Below are 19,057 nucleotides of genomic sequence, written 5' to 3' on the forward strand. Positions count from 1 at the left end.
CTCTTTCAGATCCAAAATATCTTCCGGATCTCTGTCGTGCTCTTTCTTGAGATCTTCCAACTACTCTTTCAGTAGGTCTGATTCTTTTTCTACATTACTAGTTCTGCATTCCATCCGTTCAAGCTAGAACAAGAACAATCAGCTATAAATAATGATGAATAAGATAATGTTTGTAGTTACTCACATTTGCACTTATTTGATACTTAAATACTATAATAGTGAATTCACTTAACATCACACCGTACGTAATAAAATTATCATTTCATGTCATTTCACATGCTCTTGGCATGTCCCCTATATGACCGTGAACTTAAATAGCAAGAGCAATTGACTTCTTAATGACCAGGGAATCCTGCGTCAAAACTGTATGTGTTGTTCAGCTATAAGTTGTAGATGATGTAAAATAACATAGCCATTAGTACAAGGTAAATTGGGTTTGAAACATAATTAAATTACCTACAACTAATGTTTAGACCATGAAAGCAGATTCTTAATAGAAAATTCACAGAACGCGACCAAACACAGAACTTAGTCATAAAAATCCTGACGGACTTCTCTGTAATAAAACAGTCTTAACTTACTGTGTAGATATTGAAACGAGGTGAATCCAACTGTATTGGAAAGAAGAGTTGTAGATCTAAAACTCTTATTCAAGCCCTGAGACCTCATTCCCAAGCATGATTTTTCAGGACTCTTCTGAACCGACCACAGAAAACTAAACCAAGAAAACTACTGCTTACATACAATATTATCAATTCATCTTCCTACACATATATGTTATGACGAATAGAAAAGCATCATAAGATAAAAATAAATCATACACATAGTTAACATAAACAAAATACTAAGTACTCACTAGTTTCACTTAATAAGAATCAAAGAGGGGTTGTTCTTCACGAAAGTGACCACGATTGTCGAAGTTTCGCCATCCATCCTCTCTCTTTTCCTTCTTCTTCTTTTTTTCCTCCTCTCTTATTTTCTCTCTCTCCCTCTCTTTTTCTTTTCTCTTTCCTCACTTCTCTCTTGATCTCTCTCCCTCTTATTTCACTTTTTTATCTCTTTTCAATCTCTTTTCTTTTTCTTTCTTTCTCTCCTCACTCCTACCAGTCAACTCTCTCTGTCTCTCTTCTGTTTTCCCTTTCTTCTTCTCTTTGTACACCATCTCTCTATCTATCTTTCCTTCTTTTTCTGTTCTCTCCCCTCCCCCCCCCCCTTCTCCACTCTTCTGTTTTTTCTATCTCTTTTTTTTTGCCCAAAAAATCAGATCCGAAATTTAACAAAAACCCAAAAAAAAAAACAGGTTTTTCTAGAAAGGTCCCTAAAACAGTTTTTGGGATTAAGTACCTGAAAACAGTTTTCACATAAAACCCCTATAATCAAATTTTTAACGCGGTGACTCGTCTTTGCGACAAAACCATCCCAACACCGAGTTTACCGCTTGCCACCTTTAATTGGAAAGTACATACCTTACCGTTTACTCATGTAATGGTGGAGCAACTGAATTTCAACATGCACCACTAGAATACCGAATTATATCTCAACAAGGCAGCCATAATATTAGAATGGAAAGAAAACTATGAACCAAACACCCATATCCACTAGAGTAAAGCCATGGACCTTCTACTGGTACCTAATGACTGCCATAGCTTTGCTCATGGTTTAAAGATACTTATATATTCACTCAGGTAACAAAAGTATAACCTTGAAATTTGGTTTGGAAATTTTTACGAAATGTTTATGTTGTTTTGTTTCTTTGCATAACAAGAATTGGTGTTTGTCCTCTTCTCTAGCCAAACTCCGGTTTTCCATTTTCCTTTGTTGCTAGCTGCTCAAGCCTCATTTCCTTACCAAAAGAAAAGATAAGTATTAATTCACCCCACCGATCTTACTTTTCTTAAAGAAAGAATGTCCCTTTTATCCAACCATACGACCTAGGAACTCCTTCATACAAATATAAGAAAAAAAATAAGGTATTAATATTTCATTAACATAATGAAAGATATGAAGGCCGAATTCATGCAAAAACAGTAAGGGATTCATAGCTTTTCTTCAACTACTCATTAGTAACACCAAATACAAATCAATATTTCCACTATGTTATTAAAGCTACTAAAGAATTGATAGGGCAAAATTACTGGAAATCTAATCTGACTTTGCCAATTCAATCAATCATATACAATTTCCACCCATCCAACTAGATAACAAAGATACTAAAAATCAGTTTACAACCAAATGACCAATCAACACAACATGCCTATATGAGAACCAATCAGTTCGCATATATGGTTCTCTTCGACACTTTTCATCAAGTGTTTCAGATGGTACACACGACTAATGGGGTCTACTTAGCCTGAACAACATAGAACAACACCCACAATTTATATTACACAAACTAAATTAGCTCTTGCTTCCAGTACCACAGTCTTGGCACTTGTTTCAAATCAAGTGATAAAGAACTTTATGTGCGACAAGGATTTAATGCACAATAACAATCTAAAATTCAGCAATTGTTCAGCACAAGGTCTTTTTCTTCCTTAACATACAAATTAGAATAGTTAAGCTTCTTACCAAGTCAGCAAGGTAAACTCCACAATTGTGATTACGCCTTCTCCACTAAATTCCTCAAACCACTATATCTTAATACCCATTGTCACAATCAATTACCCAATTCAATCCTTTGAAATATATCATAATCTAACGAAATTTAACACTAATTCAATCTAATCTAAATTAACTAATTGAGAGATAATTATTCTAACCTTTCGACTAACTTGACGAAGAGAACAAACTCAAATTTTGCTCGTGTTGAAACGATAAAACTCGATCTGTCACACTATCCACACGTACCACTCAATCCCAGTAGCTTATAAAAGGGTTGTTGAATTAAAAGGTGAACTACGGAAGAAATAAAGAAATTTAAGTACTTACACTATAGTACTGGTGCTACTGACGGAAGAAGATAAAGATGGTTCATATCTTGTCTTTTAGTCTTTGCTTCTTGGTAAGTACTAGGTAAACAAAAAGAAATATGTAAGGCTTGACAATAGCCAAGGCCCAAACTTACCAACCTACTAAATAAGCTTCAACAAAGATTCAAACTTATACTTATCAACAGAGAAAAACTATCAACTCGCAAGCTTGTATCATGACATCGATATCTAAGGAAAAAAGAGATCTTTAACATTCAATTATTATTCTTACAAAATCCTTGACGATTTAATTAGGTCTGATAAAATTAGCATGTGAACAATCACATCAAAATACTACAACAAAGACACAAGCTGTATACAAATTGCTTTAAAATTCTCAAACAAAAAAAAAAACACAAAGAGTAGAACATACCAATTTAATTGACACCTCCTCTCCACTTTGTATGCTTACAATAATGCACAACCCTAGAAATTGGGGTTCATAAATGATTATCCAAACAAAAAAAAATGGGGTTCAGAAAATGAGGTACTGAACAAAAACGAAAATTGATGAAAGAGAGAGAGGGATACAAAAAGTTGAGATAGAGATGAGGGGGTTACCAAACTTGAGAGAGAGATAGATGTAGCTCTTGCCGATTTTGCTCTAACTTACAAATCATTCCCACCAAAGTCTCATTTTCCTTTTACACTAGGGTTACTAAAAGAAAGAAATATTGGGCGGAATGGTGAAAATCTTGGGCGGGATAGTGAAATATTGGGTGCGTGAGCAATACATTCTCTCAAAATAATCTACGACGGTCACCAAAACCAGGAAAGACAACTTGTCTCGTCTCGTATTTGGGACGAAAACTAATGTCCTGGAGTCAACTTTAGTCAACCTAAAAAAACAACTACGACGGATTAAGACAATTTAAGACGGCAATTATCGTTTTTAATTTAAGACGGGGTATATAGTCCTAAGAGTGTGTCCTATTTCTTGAATTCTGGTGTAGTGTTACCTATAACTGCTTGCCGAATTATGAAGACACATTTCCCACAGTTTTTAGCTACTTTTCATGACTGGGTCAAAGTAGATTCTATGTGCCCAGCAAACAAGATAATTCGTTCATTAAGGTTTAGGCAATGGAAACGTCCTGCACGATACTTGAGACATGTTCGTTGTTATCCAAGCGATGATAAAATGATGAAGCATTTGAAGCGAATCGGTGAACAAGAATGGGCCACCATTTGGGAATACGTTATCTTTTGGCGATACTAAGGAAATGCATTTCATTTGAAGAAGAGGCCGGACCTTCACCACATCCCTGGATGGTAAACTTGAGTAGGGAATTGTACATATATCTAACTGTATATAATTGTATATAGTGTGCTACTTGTTTTTCTTTGTTTTGTTTTTCAGATAATATATTATGTTACCATGAACTTTTGTTCCAAAGCAATCCAACTCTAATTTTGTTTACGGTTATCGTGTAATTCCTTTCTTTATCTATTTCTATTTCAGAAGACTAATCATCACTCTGTTTGAGTTATATATATATATATATATATATATATATAGGTATAAAAAAAACTTGTAGTGCGTATATAGTTTCTATTTTCTCTTGTTAGTAAATGTAATTAGTGACAATGTCTTGTTTCTTTTCAATGATGAAAATTATCTAGAAGTCTCACATTAGCATTTGAATTATGATTCGCTTTTAAGAAACTTAAGCTAATACGCATTACAATAGTTTTATATCTTTTATGAGTATTCATGCACCGAGTATCATTGATTGTACATGACAATAAGTTTTCGAAACCACGGTTAGTCTACTTAAACTATCAATCCGTGGAGAATCTAACCAAAAGCCTCGATATGAGTGATTTGTGAGTAATGACCACGAGAGGAGTAGTTTTTCGAATAGAGAAAATCACGATCGACTTACTTGATCACCATCCCAACCTAACCTAGAATTTAGGCATTCTTTGGATCGACATAGCTATAAATTATTACGTTACAAATTTTACCGCTAGTCACTAATCGAACCTTTCATCAAACCTTTCACTTTCACCAAAAATTCCTTACCCATATATTAACCCCAAATAAAAGAACCTACCTAAGTGATGATGAAATGAGAAATAGGACGAAATGTAGAAAAATAAAAGAAGACTTGTTCCAAATAAAAGTTAGTTACCTGCTTCAAAAATAAAAATAAATAAATAAACAGGATCATGTTTCTAAAGCCTAAAAAAAAAAAAAAAAAAAAAAATGAAATAAGGCTTAAGAGCAAGGTAGGAAAACTCAGGTAGGAGCAGGAAAAGAAAACAATGATTTCTCAAGTGTAAATATCTTGAAGACCTTATTCTCTTATACTTATCATTTTTTATCTTCCACTTCCATTTCTTTCTACACTATCACCTAAGCCCCATAATACCTAATAAAGACCTCTAGCTCAATTAGGAGTAGGATGGTGTGATAATAAGTAGTAGATGTGATTGATCGACCTCGGCTCCTCTATTGACTGTCATCGAGTATGTGAGGAAAAGTGTGCCCACGCATTAATGGAGTTAACAAAACCCGAGTGGGAAAATTATGGCGAATTTGTGTTTCTACACATACATGTGAGAACCCATTTAGGTACACTCTCCAAAGAATCTAGAAACAGCCCCGCTTGTGCAATTCAATGTAAATTCAATGAATCGCATATTCATATGTAGATGTTTTAATTATTGTATGCATATTAACTTGAGTTTGAAAAGAATTAATCCTCGTTCCCCGCTAAGGAGATGTATAGATATCCGAGATTAATTTAGGAAACAAGCTTTTGTTACTAAGTCATTGTAGTATAAATGAAGTTTGTGAGTATCTTCCGGAAAACTCTCACGAGGCTATAACTTCGTCCACTAGGGAATTCCTAGTGGTTTAAGGCCTTGTTGCGTATACGGTCAATGCAACCAGCTCTGCTGAAAACGAGACTTAGCTTAGAATGCACGTTTTGGCCACTTATCTGTTTTAATGTCTCTTCTTTGCAGCGAGGGACAAGCAAAATCTTTGTTTGGGAGTGGTGTGATAAGCACCCAAAAGCGTATTATAAAACCTGTAGAGACATAACATTTGGTCAATTTTGTGCTTAATAATCATGAAATAATCGCATCTTCGTGCTTTTGCGGGTTGGAGCAACTAATGTAAAATTATGATAAAGCCAAACATTTAAGCCGCGGAATAGGAGTATACACATGCCTTCCGATCAAGCCCATGTGAAGCCCAACAAATTCGGACTAAAGCCCAAAGACTCAAAAAAATAATCCAATCGAAAACAGGATTACATTACGCGAAGCATCAAACTTCCGAAGCTCATATCTCTTGAACCGGGACTCGAATCGACGAGTGAGTCGCTCCGACGATCGGTCGCGATGAACTCTACAAATAGGCGGGAAGTTGTAAAATGCCAAAAGACCGGATCGCCATTGGACATCAGACGTGGACCCACTAAGCGGGCCCATAAGATTTGATGAGTCATCATGCAAGTCAAGACAAAGGTGCAAATAATTGGTGCAATTTTGACACCTTGCATGAAGTTAATGAGTTAGTTGGATTTAGGTGATGATTATCTAAAAATGAAAGGTGTCAAATGGGAGTTAGTTGTGGATAAGTGAAAAATAAATGAGAGGAGAGTGTTTCACGTGGGAGAAGAGAAAAAAGGCTCTCTTATGTAAAGGGGGCTGATTTTGGGAGTTGGGAGCTTTTACTTCCTTGACTTTTACTTTTCATTTACATCCATGTCTTTAATTTTGTTTTTAGTTCTTAGTTTTTAGAAAAGCTTGTAACTTGTTAATGGGGAACTCTCTCTAGTTTTAATAAACTCTTCTTCATTTAGGTAAGCAGGTTGTAGTTTTCTTGTTTCATTCTCTTTTTTTTTTCATTTCACATATCTTCTTGTAGTTTAATTCAATCACAGGATCATGAGCTAAAACTCTCCCGAGGGGAGGGTTAATGATGCTCATGTGAGGATCATCTTCAAATTTAGGATTCCAAAATCACTACTTAAAAGACTTAGGTTCTATTTTTCATCCCGTCCCAAAATGACGGAGATTGACAATTATCGATCAATTATTGTAAAAAGTAGAACTAGGAGTTGGAATGATATTTCCGGAGATGAAATATCATTTCAATTCTACATCTTAGCATGATATGTTTAGAGATAGGTATATTATGTTAGGGATTTGAGATGGTAGTGACTGCTTTTAAAAGACTTGTAGCTAGGCCTTGCATGAGTAGGATTAATCCTTCCCTATCTCTCTCTCTTTCATTTAACTATAAACAAACTTACAAATTTTAGATAACTTGTGTAAAAAAATCTATCTATAAAATCCTTCTCACTTAGTTCTCCAAAGTGTAGATTAGGTTGTGATCATTTAAATTCTTGTCTTAGAAGTTGGAGCGAAATCCTACTTTCGAACGGGGACCGACATTCTCAAAGAAAAAAAAACAGTGAGTAAGGAATTATTGAGTTTTAGCACGTAGTAAGTCAACTTCTAAAAACACTGAAAAGTGCAAAGATCAAATTACCGGCATTCAGATAATCTCAAAAACCATAATTCCAACAGATTCCAATTTAATATATTTCAACACTATCCATTCATTGAAATCATTTAACCAAATTACTCGCATTTAGGGGGTGGCAATTGGTCATGTTGGGTCGGGTTCGTGTCGTGTCATACTCGGGTCACGTGTTAGGAGAGCAAACCCAAACCCGACCCAATTACTAATCGTGTCAAGTTTGTCAAACCCAAACCCAACCCGCATATATAATGGGTGGCCTGCTAAGCCATCGGGTCAATTTCGGATCGGGTTAACAGATAACCCGTAAGTTATATTTTTTTTTTGGATAAAGAATATTTATTAATCTAAATAATAAAATAACTTGTAAAAGTGCGCAGAGTTGTTGAAGCACATGCATTTATTGAACGCTTGAACCAAACAAGTGAAACAACCTATTAGCCAAACAAAAAACATAACCAAACTAGAAACAACAACTATGCATGTCCAGTTTGTCCACTTTGCTACCTCGTGGGCAAACCTATTATTAAATAAATGCAAATATTATTGTGACTTTGACGGTTCATTGTTCTCTTAATATAATTGAGACTAGAGTAAGGGTTCAATGTTAATGTATGTGATCATATATTTTATTGAATGAATCTATAATATTCTATATGCTGGATTGCCAGCTGATCCTTCTAAATCTAGTTGATCATTTTATGTTTAGTATTTTCTTTTAGGTAATTGGGATTATGAGATTTTATAAAATTCGGAAACATATATGTTTAAGGACTTAAAACAGGTCATGGGTTGATGACCCAACCCATTGGACCCGAAAACTAATCGGGTATACTAATAGGTTACCCGGGTTAACATGTGTGACCCCAATCCAATCCTTTTATTTGACAGGTTTGGCGGGTCAACTCTTAAATGACCCAAAAGCCTTTTTTTCCAACCCAAACCCGCTAATTTCGTGTTGGGTTAGCGGGTCGTATACAAAACTGTCACCCCTACTCGCATTCAATTAACGGCAAATACATTTAACGGGTACGAAATCTAGTACATAAACAAAAGTCTAAAACAGAAAATTTACAAAAAAAAAATCCAGCTCACACATACGTGTCACATTCTCAATCCTCAACTAAAAACATAAAAACTTACTCCCACAAACCACCAGATACAAAAAAAACAAAAAAAAAATTCCTTTCTAATAAACCAGCCGAGCCACTCAAAGTCTGAAACCCAAAAAAAAAAAAAAAAATGAGAAAAAAAATCCCCTCTCCAAATTATTAAAACCAAAAAAAAAAAAATTATTCGATCAAGGATGCAGAATACTCACGGGGGGGATCTGGATCGACAGATCTCACATTTAATGGAATGTAAACCGTTAGCAGAAGGTGATGTGAAAGGATTATGTGAACAGGCACGTGCTATATTAGTTGAAGAATGGAATGTTCAACCGGTTAAATGTCCGGTCACCGTTTGTGGAGATATACATGGCCAGTTTCATGATTTGATTGAGTTGTTTAGGATTGGTGGGAATGCTCCTGATACTAATTATCTCTTCATGGGTGATTACGTAGGTTAGTCTTTTTTTAATTTATATCACCTCTAATTAATTATATTTTCAGGATGGTGTTAGATAATTGAAAATGAGGTGATGGGTCCCCTCTCCACTTTGTGGGATGATGATATAATGCTCTATTTGGGAAATTTTCTGCAACTTAGGCTGAATTTAGATATTTTTTATCCAACTGTGTATCATTGTTGATACTCCATTGCGTATAGTTTAAGCTGAATTTAGGTAATTTTTGTTGTTTCTTTTTATCCAAGCGTGTATGATTGTTGAATACTTCATTGCTTATTTGAATAAAGGTGTGGTTATTTAATTTGTTTTGTTGTTTTTCAATGGTTTATATTTTTATTGAATTTTGAGTCTGGCTATGTTTGTATGTGATTGTGCACCCAGTCCTGTTTATAGCGGTTTCTTCGTAATGAATTAATTTTAAGAGATGAAAGTGTTAGAGATACTCTTTCATGGTTTCCGTGGAAACTCCGTGTAGCATGTACTCTGCTTTTGTAATTGTAATTCAGAATAGTTTGTTATATTCATTGCTTTGGAAACTAGAATTGACTAGCTTTTTAGATTGGATGGTGTGCAGCCCCCCTACCCCAAACCCCCATTTCAGGTCATCGTAGGGAACTAGTGTTGCCTTGTTTGTGTTTCTGCCTAAACTCCTTCTGGTTTTCACCCAATTAAGATTTTTAGATAAGTGAGCAAAGTGAGGGTTTCCCAGAGGTTTTTCATCTACCATACCCTTCACTAGGCAAGCCCAAGTGACAGCAGGCGTCCCAGGCTCTTGGGCGTAGGCGAGCCTAAGTGACACTAGGTGCCCCCAGGAGCGGTCCTAAAATGCCGTAGGCGCGAGGTGCTTGAGGTGAGCCTAGAGCCTAGAGCCTAGGTGATGGGCCTAAGCACACTTTTTGAATGGATTTTTTTGTTTTCTGTCTTGCAAATGTCACTAGACGAAAATATAGTTTTGCTTCGGGGTTTTCTTTATTCTCCCTCTTTTAGAGTTATATATAGTTATATACACTAAAAGATGGGAACTGGGTTTAGATGGAGGGAATGGATCCGAGTTTGCGTGAATAATATGCTCGTTTCTTCAATTTATCAATGGTTCTTTTGAAGGATTCTTCAAAAGTTATGTAGAGGTACGGCAAGTTGATCCAGTTTCTGCATTCCATTTTATTATGATTACCGAGGTTTTCAGTTGAATCCCTATAAATAGGTGGAGGAGGGGGGTGATTGCTGGTTTTAAAGTGTCTCCAAGAGAGTACTTGGCTACTTTCTAGTTGATGATCTTGTATGGTATTATGTTTTCTGGAGAGAATCTGTTGAAAGAGCTCAAGCATTAATGGCGTGTTCGGAATACCAATCAAGAACAAAACTTCAAATACTTCTACCCTGGTCCTGTCTGGAACTTGTGAAAACCAACAGTATTCAGTGACTGATCTGAAATGTGTAGATTCAACTATTGTTGAAAATCAGTGTCCATTATCAACAGTGTCTTTAATATATTTTTTTTGATAATCATAAAGTAAAACTTTGTAGGTTGAGATATCCCACTCCGATCCAACAAAGGGAAATACAAATACAAGAGTGGTACTAGACAAAGCTACAAGTGTGAAGGAAAACCTTAATGTTAAGCCTGTATTATCTTCTGACCCATATGTTTGGGGCGGAGTGGAGGAGCAGTTTTAAAAAAAAATTGCGGTCTGCAAATTTTTTTATCGTCTGAGCCATATGAATATAACTTCTTATTCCTGTTTCCTTTGTTATATCATCTTGACCTCTCACTCTTTGTTTCTCCATGTTTCTATCATCTCTTTTAAGTTTCAGTATATTGTGCATTCCGTGAAAATTTCTTATAGCCTTTTAATGATAATAACATTAGCACCTCTCCTAATATTTTTCTTTTTTTGTATGCAGATCGTGGTTACTACTCAGTGGAAACTGTCACACTTTTAGTAGCCTTGAAAGTTCGATACAGAGATAGAATCACTATTTTAAGAGGAAATCATGAGAGCCGACAAATAACTCAAGTGTAAGGCTAAAAGTGTGTGTATTTGTGAACTAATTAATCATCAAGAATTGTTTTAGAGTCTACTATTCAGCAACTTCTGTGAGGAATTGTGATTGTTACTCGGAAAAATCGCATGGATATTGACTTAATTGTGGAAAATTTTATTTCAGGTATGGGTTTTATGATGAGTGCTTGAGAAAATATGGAAATGCCAATGTCTGGAAGTATTTTACTGATCTTTTTGACTATCTACCGCTAACAGCTCTGATTGAGAGCCAGGTCTGATTTATTAAATGATGCTAACCATTTTTACAGATATCCAGCTTGTATTGCTTCTAGACTTCTAGTGATTATTTATTATATTTGTTGTGTTACTTGCAGGTTTTCTGTCTGCATGGTGGTCTCTCACCATCATTAGATACATTAGATAATATCCGTGCCTTGGACCGCATACAAGAGGTTTGCACACTCTATTTCCTTTGTTCGTTTCAGTTTGGTCATGTCTGTATTTTGAAAGATGAATGATATTAAAGTTGAGCTTGGATAAATTTGGACATCTTTGTCACTTTGTTGCGACGTTTTTCTTTTATCCTGCCCAGATTTAAACACTTGTACAGACACTTGCATGGGACATAGGATGCATTTCTTAATTTCTTCATATCTAGAGCAGATATCAAATATGAAATATGTCAATGGTATGCTTTATTGATCTTTTCATATCTAGAGCATGGGAAATAGGATGCAACTCTTATTCTCTTCATATCTAGAGCAGATATCAAATTTGTCAATGGTACACTTTAATGCTTACCTTATGTAGCCATGTCATTACATTTTTACTCTATGATGCACGGATACGGGTACGGGTGGGTACCGACACGGCGACACTGGTACGGGGTATGATACGGCTTTTTTGAAATATTAAGATACGGGTACGGTCTATGGGTACGGCTAATTAATATTGAATATTTTAAATATATGTGTATTTTGAAAATTATGTTAGTAGTTCTTTGAGTAAAGTTATTCAGGAACATGTGAAAAATTATAACACATGTTAAAGTCAATACAGCTTGAAGCCTCAAGAACAATTTACATTTTAATGGAGTAGAACTATGGGATCAAGTCTATTTCAGGGATTCCAATACCCTAGAAGTATCTAGTATCCGTATCGGTCAGGCTTGATGCCTCAAGAACAATTTACATTTCAATTGAGTAGAACTATCACATAAAGTCTATTTCAGGGATTCCAGTACCCTAGAAGTATCTAGTATCCGTATTGGTATCGTACCCGACCGATACGGGTGCAATTACATTTTAGGAGTATCCGTGCATCATAGTTTTTACTATATTATGTTCAATAGATATTTCCTTATGTTGAATAGACCTTATTTCTCAGCGCTTTATGACCATCTAATATCTCGACAATCTGGAGTAAAGTTTGTTGCAAGATCCCATTTTGGGCATTTAGTGACAAGAAAAGCTGAAAAGTTATCACATCGTAACCGAAATTTTTAAGTACTGATGGAGTGATATAGATAGGAAATAGGATGGTGGAAGTGTTTAAGTATCAATCGCTTGAATCTCTGATCGGTAATCAGCTGTCTGGATATCATGGGCTTCAATGGCCTTTGCAACTCGTTGTTGTAGATGATTAGAATGGATCTCAATGGCTCTAAACTGCTAAGAATACCTAGGTTCTTCTTTGGGAATGACCAGTATTTGGAAATCAAGAAATTCATTTTGGATCCTCTGTGCTGTTGTCTATTAGTACTGCGGCAGGAACACAGATAGTCTCAAAATTAAGGTCATTATATTGAACTACGAGTAATCCAACGTAGTATACCTAAAAAGGAGATGATTTAAAGCTGAGTTTAGTTGCTGCTTGTCTGGTCAAAGGAATGAGGAATTTCAGCTTTTCTTTGGATTAGAGAATTAAAACAGTCAAAGTAAAAAGCTGTGTTAAAATAAATAACGAGAAAGCCTGTTTAAATCGCAGGTTAAATGGAGAAAGGATGTCAAAGGAAATTGTAGTCTCAGTTCCCATTGGTTTTCTTTGTTTGAAATCTTGTTGGGGCCTGTACCGACAAAGACATATTTGTGTTACTAACATATTGGTTAATGTCTTAATGACATCTTATGGATTTATTTTTCTCATGGGAATGTTTGTGATAGTAACTACCATGGTATGATATGGTCAAGACTTTTCAGAGTAATCCAATGAATTCAATCTTTAGTTTGTACCAGATTATATCTCAGATGCTATTTACTAGTTTTAAGCCATATCTTTTAGACACTTGTTTAAAAAAAGTTAAGATAGATTGTAGTTGCTTATTGAAATTCTAAATGCTAATGAATAGCATTACCATAATCTGAAATTAGTCGTGGCTTCTAAAATTGATTCCGTGTAAGATTACGATCATATGGAATGGGAGTTACCTAGACTTTATGCTTGGAAACAAGATTTTGATAGAATTCAGGACGGTAATTCAGGACGGTATTTACCAAGCAAAAAAATAGTGTACCTTTATAAACCCTTAAAATTTGGTTAATTTGGTTAATGATAGTGTATGGTGGGACTTCTAGGCATTTAGACAAGGAAAACTGTTAGCCCATCTTTCCTGGTTTATGGTACAAGGCTTTTGGTAGGGTAGTGTATAGCTATTTCAGTTGGCGTATTATGAAGAGTTTGAAGTCTGTTCTGATTGTCTAAAGAATCAAATGCAGGTTATTGCTAACTGATTTTTAGTTGCTGGATAAAGGAATGAAGGATTCTGCAAGGGTACCATTCCTTTGGTGATAGAGGCATTAGGCAAGGGGATTTTTTGTATTCTTGTTAACGGCTCACCAGCGGATTTCTTCAAAAGGCAAGGGGATCTTTTGGTCTCACTTCTTTTCCTGTTGGCAGTTGAGGTACTGGAAAAGAATAGTACTTATTTTGGTCCCACTTCAAAAGGCAAGGGGATCTTTTGGTCCAACTTCAAAAGGTACTTATTTTGATAGAATAGTACTCTTTGATAGAGCTGACCGATGAAGAGCTGTTGAGGGTTTAAAGTGGGCCGGAATAAGATCATCATGACAAAGAGTACTATTCTCGGAGTGTGTGTGTTTGGGGTTGAGATGAATAGTATGGCCTCTGCCGTGGACTGTGAAGCCGGATTTTCCTTCTGGTTGGGTATTCCTTTGGGGGCTGCCAAATAGGTCTTCAGCCCCACACTGTTGAGAGAAGATGCTTGCAGGTTGGAAAGATTGTTTCCTCCAAAAGTGACCAGGTTATTTTAATCAGAGCACTCTATCTAGCATCCCTATCTACAGTGCATGTCTTTTTCCGCCTGCCCATGAGTGTGACCCATAAAGTGGAGAGATTTTCTTTGAGATGGCACTGAGGAATAAGACAGGTTCCGATTGGTGGAAAAGGCTCTGTATGGTCTACGCAGGCAGGTGGTTTGGGTGTTAGAAGCTTACTTGAGTTCAACTTGCGTTTTTGGGTGAACGGTTATGGCGTTCAAAGAGGAGAGGGAGAATTTTTGGAGGAAGGTGATCACCTCTAGGGTTGATCTGGGTTAATTAGTGATCTTGGCTTTGTTCCTTGTGGTTGTGAGTTTTGGAAAGGCAACTAAACAACGGGGGAGGTTTTCCAAAAGAACACTATTGGGAGCGGTGAGAGGTTCTGGTTCGGGGAGGATGTATGGTTAGGTGAGAGGCCTGTATTCCGAGTTTTTCTAGATTGCGTGCCATATCTGATCTTAAAAATCGCCCGCTTAGCTTGTTCATGTGGGAGGAAAATGGACATATTGTTCGGGGTCTGAGAATTTATAAAGTTCTCTCTGATAGCAACATAGCGAGTGTGCTCAGTTAGGAGTTATTTAGCACCTTAGAATATGTCCCCCATCTAACAAACATACAATTCAAGTAATGTTTTGTCTCACTCTCGCTGTCCTTCATCTCTCTCTCACAGTATTTGTTAGGGGTGTGCACGGGTCGGTTTGGGTCGGGTTTGGGTTAAAACCGATCACCGAACCGACTCTTTCGGTTCATGTTTATCAATAACCGAACTGAACCGATAATCTGGACTTAACTGAACAGAAACTGACCCGACCAATTTCACACACAACCTTTACCCAATCCAAACCAGACTGTGTTACGGTTTAACTGAAATTAACCGACCCAATCTGATATCTAGTACCTTCTTCTTGCCAGCAACTCCAACACCTTCTCGCCTGCAACTTGCAATCATGGAACTTATTGAAGTTTCATAAACAAGTTTTAAGGAAACCCCACATACTCAAAAGCATCCAGAAAAACATTCAATCAAAGAGCAAAATACAAAGAGTGGGTAATCAAATCCATTCAACCCCATTAAATTAGATCCAGAAAAACAAAAAATGGATTTTCGAAAAATGCAAAGAATGAGTAATCAAATCCATTCAACCCCATTAAATTAGATCCAGAAAAAAAAAAAAAAGGATTTTCGAAATAGTATCATTCCAATAAATAAACATCAAATAGTGAATCAAATAAGAACCCCATTAGATCAAATGGGGGAGAATCAATCAAAAATCAAAGAATAAAAAACAAAAGAATATAATGGGTAATCAAAGAAATGGAGGTCTGGTGGCGGCTGTTAGCTGTAAACAAAGTGTAAGCTATAAGTTATTAGGTTAGGACGTAGCTTCTTATCATAGTATATATACTTTTACATTAAATTAAATACTTCTATTCTAATATATTAGTATATAGGCGGGTCGGGTCGGTTTTTTCCGGTTATCACAAATATAACCGACAACTGAACCGACCTAATCGGTTTTGCCATATTTTTAACCGATCCGAACCGATCTTAAGTAGATAACCGACCCGTATGGCACGGTTCAGGTCGGGTCGGTCGGTCGGTTTTGTCGGGTCTATCGGATTTATGCACACCCCTAGTATTTGTACCTCTAAATTGCTATCCTAGTATCCTGCATAACAAGAACCTAATACAGTACTACTAATATGGATATTTGATGCAGTCCCTCTTCCTTTCAAACATCTCTAGTTCCTTTCTATGAAAGCCTTCACTCCTCTATGTAGAGAACCATCTTTCAAATCCGGTATCCATTAGAGAGATCTTGTGAAAATCCTAGACGTATTGTACAAGTTAGAGTATTCTGTAGGTAGGGATGGACCCAGGTAGTGGCAAAGGTATTCAGTTGTATACTGTCAATTTTTGGGGAAAAATCTTAATATATATACTTGAGTCGCATCCTTGCATCAACAAGCTATGCTTGAGATTGGAATCATCTTATTTGTGTTTCCTTTTGTTTCTCCAATTGATCACATGCAAATTCATTGCATAGTTCACACGTTTGTATTTATACATTCAAAATCATGCATGGTATTTATCCAACACGTCAACAACTTAATTAAAATTGATATTCCAATCCTGCACAAGCTAGATACATGCTATTATGATCGTAATACACTTGGTACAAAATAGTCCATTTTAATGTTTCGTCAAGATGTAGTATAATCGTTTCATCAACGAAAAGCTAGCCTTACCATAAGCTTCAGCTACCCTGGTAAATTTTATTGAAGATTTTCTCCTTCACTATTAAAAATGTATAAAAAACGAAATACTTCATCAATATTTTTTTAATGAAGTTTACCGAGATTTTCAGAAATTCGACCGTTTTACTTGATTCTTGGTTGCAAACTTCTTAAGGTTGATTTGAAATTTTGTATACCCTCATGAAAAATCCGGGTTCCCTCTGTCTGTGGGTGGATGTAAAAACTTTAATCCCCATCAGAAATGGAACTTGAAGAAGCACATGAACGTATTATTCCTCATTGCTGCTTTCCGTGGAATAAATATATAGTGATATGTGTCATTGCTGTCTGTGTTTGTTTATGTGATTGGAGAGTGGGGGGGGGGGGGTTACTGTGTATCATAGTGTTATTCTTTAACTGACACCATTTACCATCTTGATACAATTTTTCAACATGCTTAAAATAGCCCCTTGTTTTAGTGACAAATTCTGGTTTTCTGTTTGGGGTATTAGGTTCCTCATGAAGGTCCAATGTGTGATCTCCTATGGTCTGATCCGGATGACCGGTGTGGGTGGGGAATATCTCCTCGAGGAGCTGGTTACACATTCGGGCAGGATATTGCCGAGCAGTTTAACCACACCAATGGACTCACTCTTGTCGCTAGAGCGCATCAACTTGTGATGGATGGTTACAACTGGTGTCAGGTTCTGATTGAGAACTGTGTTCTGAAATTTGGGATTTTATTTAAGGTAACTAGTTGTTTCTTACTATTGTCTTTGTAATATATTGCAGGAGAAGAATGTTGTGACTGTTTTCAGCGCACCAAACTACTGTTACCGCTGTGGAAACATGGCTGCAATACTTGAAATTGGAGAGAACATGGATCAGAACTTCCTTCAATTTGATCCAGCCCCTCGACAGATTGAACCTGATACCACTCGCAAGACTCCTGACTATTTTTTGTGATCTACCTATATCTTCCACCTGTTGTTAATGCTTCTTATATCTTGCTGTGCGTCTGTAGATGTGTTTTAGAAAAGAGTTTTGGTGTTTGGTGGGTGAAGAGAAAGAGAGACAGACACTCAGACAAACATAAAGATCTTCTTCACTATTCTTTTGTTTGTAGTTATCCATCTCTTGCGATTGTTAATGCTCTGTTTAGTCAGGGAACTTATGAGAGGCATTATTTGTATGGTATATACAAAGAAAGAAGTTGCAATAACAGGGTGTCTTGTTATATGGTGTACTTGTACTTTCCAACTTAGTAAACCAAACTTTTTGAAAGGGAAGTCTAGACGACTATTCCCGATTGATCCTTACCTCTTTAGTCAGATGAATTCGCCATTCTGTAAGTAGTACTTTCATTGAGACGATTTCAGCTTGTTTTGTGAAGAATGAAGAATGTAAAGCAGTCACTTCAAATTGTGGATGGTTTATCAGGTTATCTAAATATGATATAATATAAACACATGAAATATAAGTAGATGTATGGCATGGATGTACAGTGTATATGCACATAGAACTGATAGAAGAATAGCAACTCTTCTGCTACTAAATCTCTCCAGTTTGGCATGTTGGCTACTTGGGTTGAGCTCATCTTAGATTTGAGTATTCAGGGTTCTAATTCAACAGAAGCCCTCATACAATTATTCATAAGGGAGCGACTCTAGAGGACAAATCAGCCAAAAGAGAAACTCTAGAGGACACGTTATTTTTGTAATCATTCACAATGACGAAATAAGAACGGTTCGGGTAGATGAAAGGCCAAGTATACTCCTGAAGAAAAAAAATAAACGGCCCGACCCAACTGAAACAATCCGGTTATGAACATTGATTGTTCATACCCACAATATTGTTCATACCTATCCATATATGAACAATAGCTATGAACATTGATTGTTCATATCCCAAATTATGAATATTAGCTATGAACAAAACAGATATGAACAATAAATGTTCACACTCAAAACAGATTTGAACATTGATTGTTCATACCTTATTTGGGTATGAATAATCCGTGTTCATATCCAAAAAAAAAACATGAACCCAAAACAGATATGAACATTGATTGTTCATACCCAAAACAGACATGAACATTGATTGTTCATATCTATTGGAGCTATGAACACTCATTGTTCATACCTTTAAAAAGGTATGAACAATAAATGTTCATAGCCCCAATTATGAATATCAGTTATAAACAATGATTGTTCATACCTATCAATGTATGAACAATAACTATGAACATTGATTGTTCATACCTATCTATGTATGAACAATAGCTATGAACATTGATTGTTCATACCCCAAATTATGAACATTGGCTATAAACAATATGTATGAACAAAACAAATATAAACAATAAATGTTCACACTCAAAACAGATATGAGCATTGATTGTTCATACCTTCTTTGGGTATGAACAATTCGTGTTTATACCAAAAAAAACATGAACCCAAAACAGATATGAACATTGATTGTTCATACCCAAAACATAT

The 19,057-nt window shown here is 36.0% G+C and overlaps 1 protein-coding gene across 1 annotated transcript; it reads left to right on the top strand.

The window, feature by feature from the left end:
- The first annotated feature begins 8,619 nt into the window (after positions 1-8,619).
- On the top strand, positions 8,620-17,798 carry LOC147497792 (serine/threonine-protein phosphatase PP2A catalytic subunit-like). The gene is made up of 6 exons (XM_086560095.1): positions 8,620-9,035; positions 10,946-11,060; positions 11,210-11,318; positions 11,421-11,498; positions 17,072-17,263; positions 17,352-17,798. The coding sequence occupies exons 1-6, from the start codon at positions 8,777-8,779 to the stop codon at positions 17,523-17,525; spliced, it is 927 nt and encodes a 308-aa protein (XP_086416221.1). The 5' UTR covers positions 8,620-8,776; the 3' UTR covers positions 17,526-17,798.
- Positions 17,799-19,057: the final 1,259 nt, after the last annotated feature.

The sequence above is a fragment of the Coptis chinensis genome, chromosome 5, assembly GCF_015680905.1.
Source record: "Coptis chinensis isolate HL-2020 chromosome 5, ASM1568090v1, whole genome shotgun sequence".
Lineage (NCBI taxonomy): Eukaryota > Viridiplantae > Streptophyta > Magnoliopsida > Ranunculales > Ranunculaceae > Coptis > Coptis chinensis.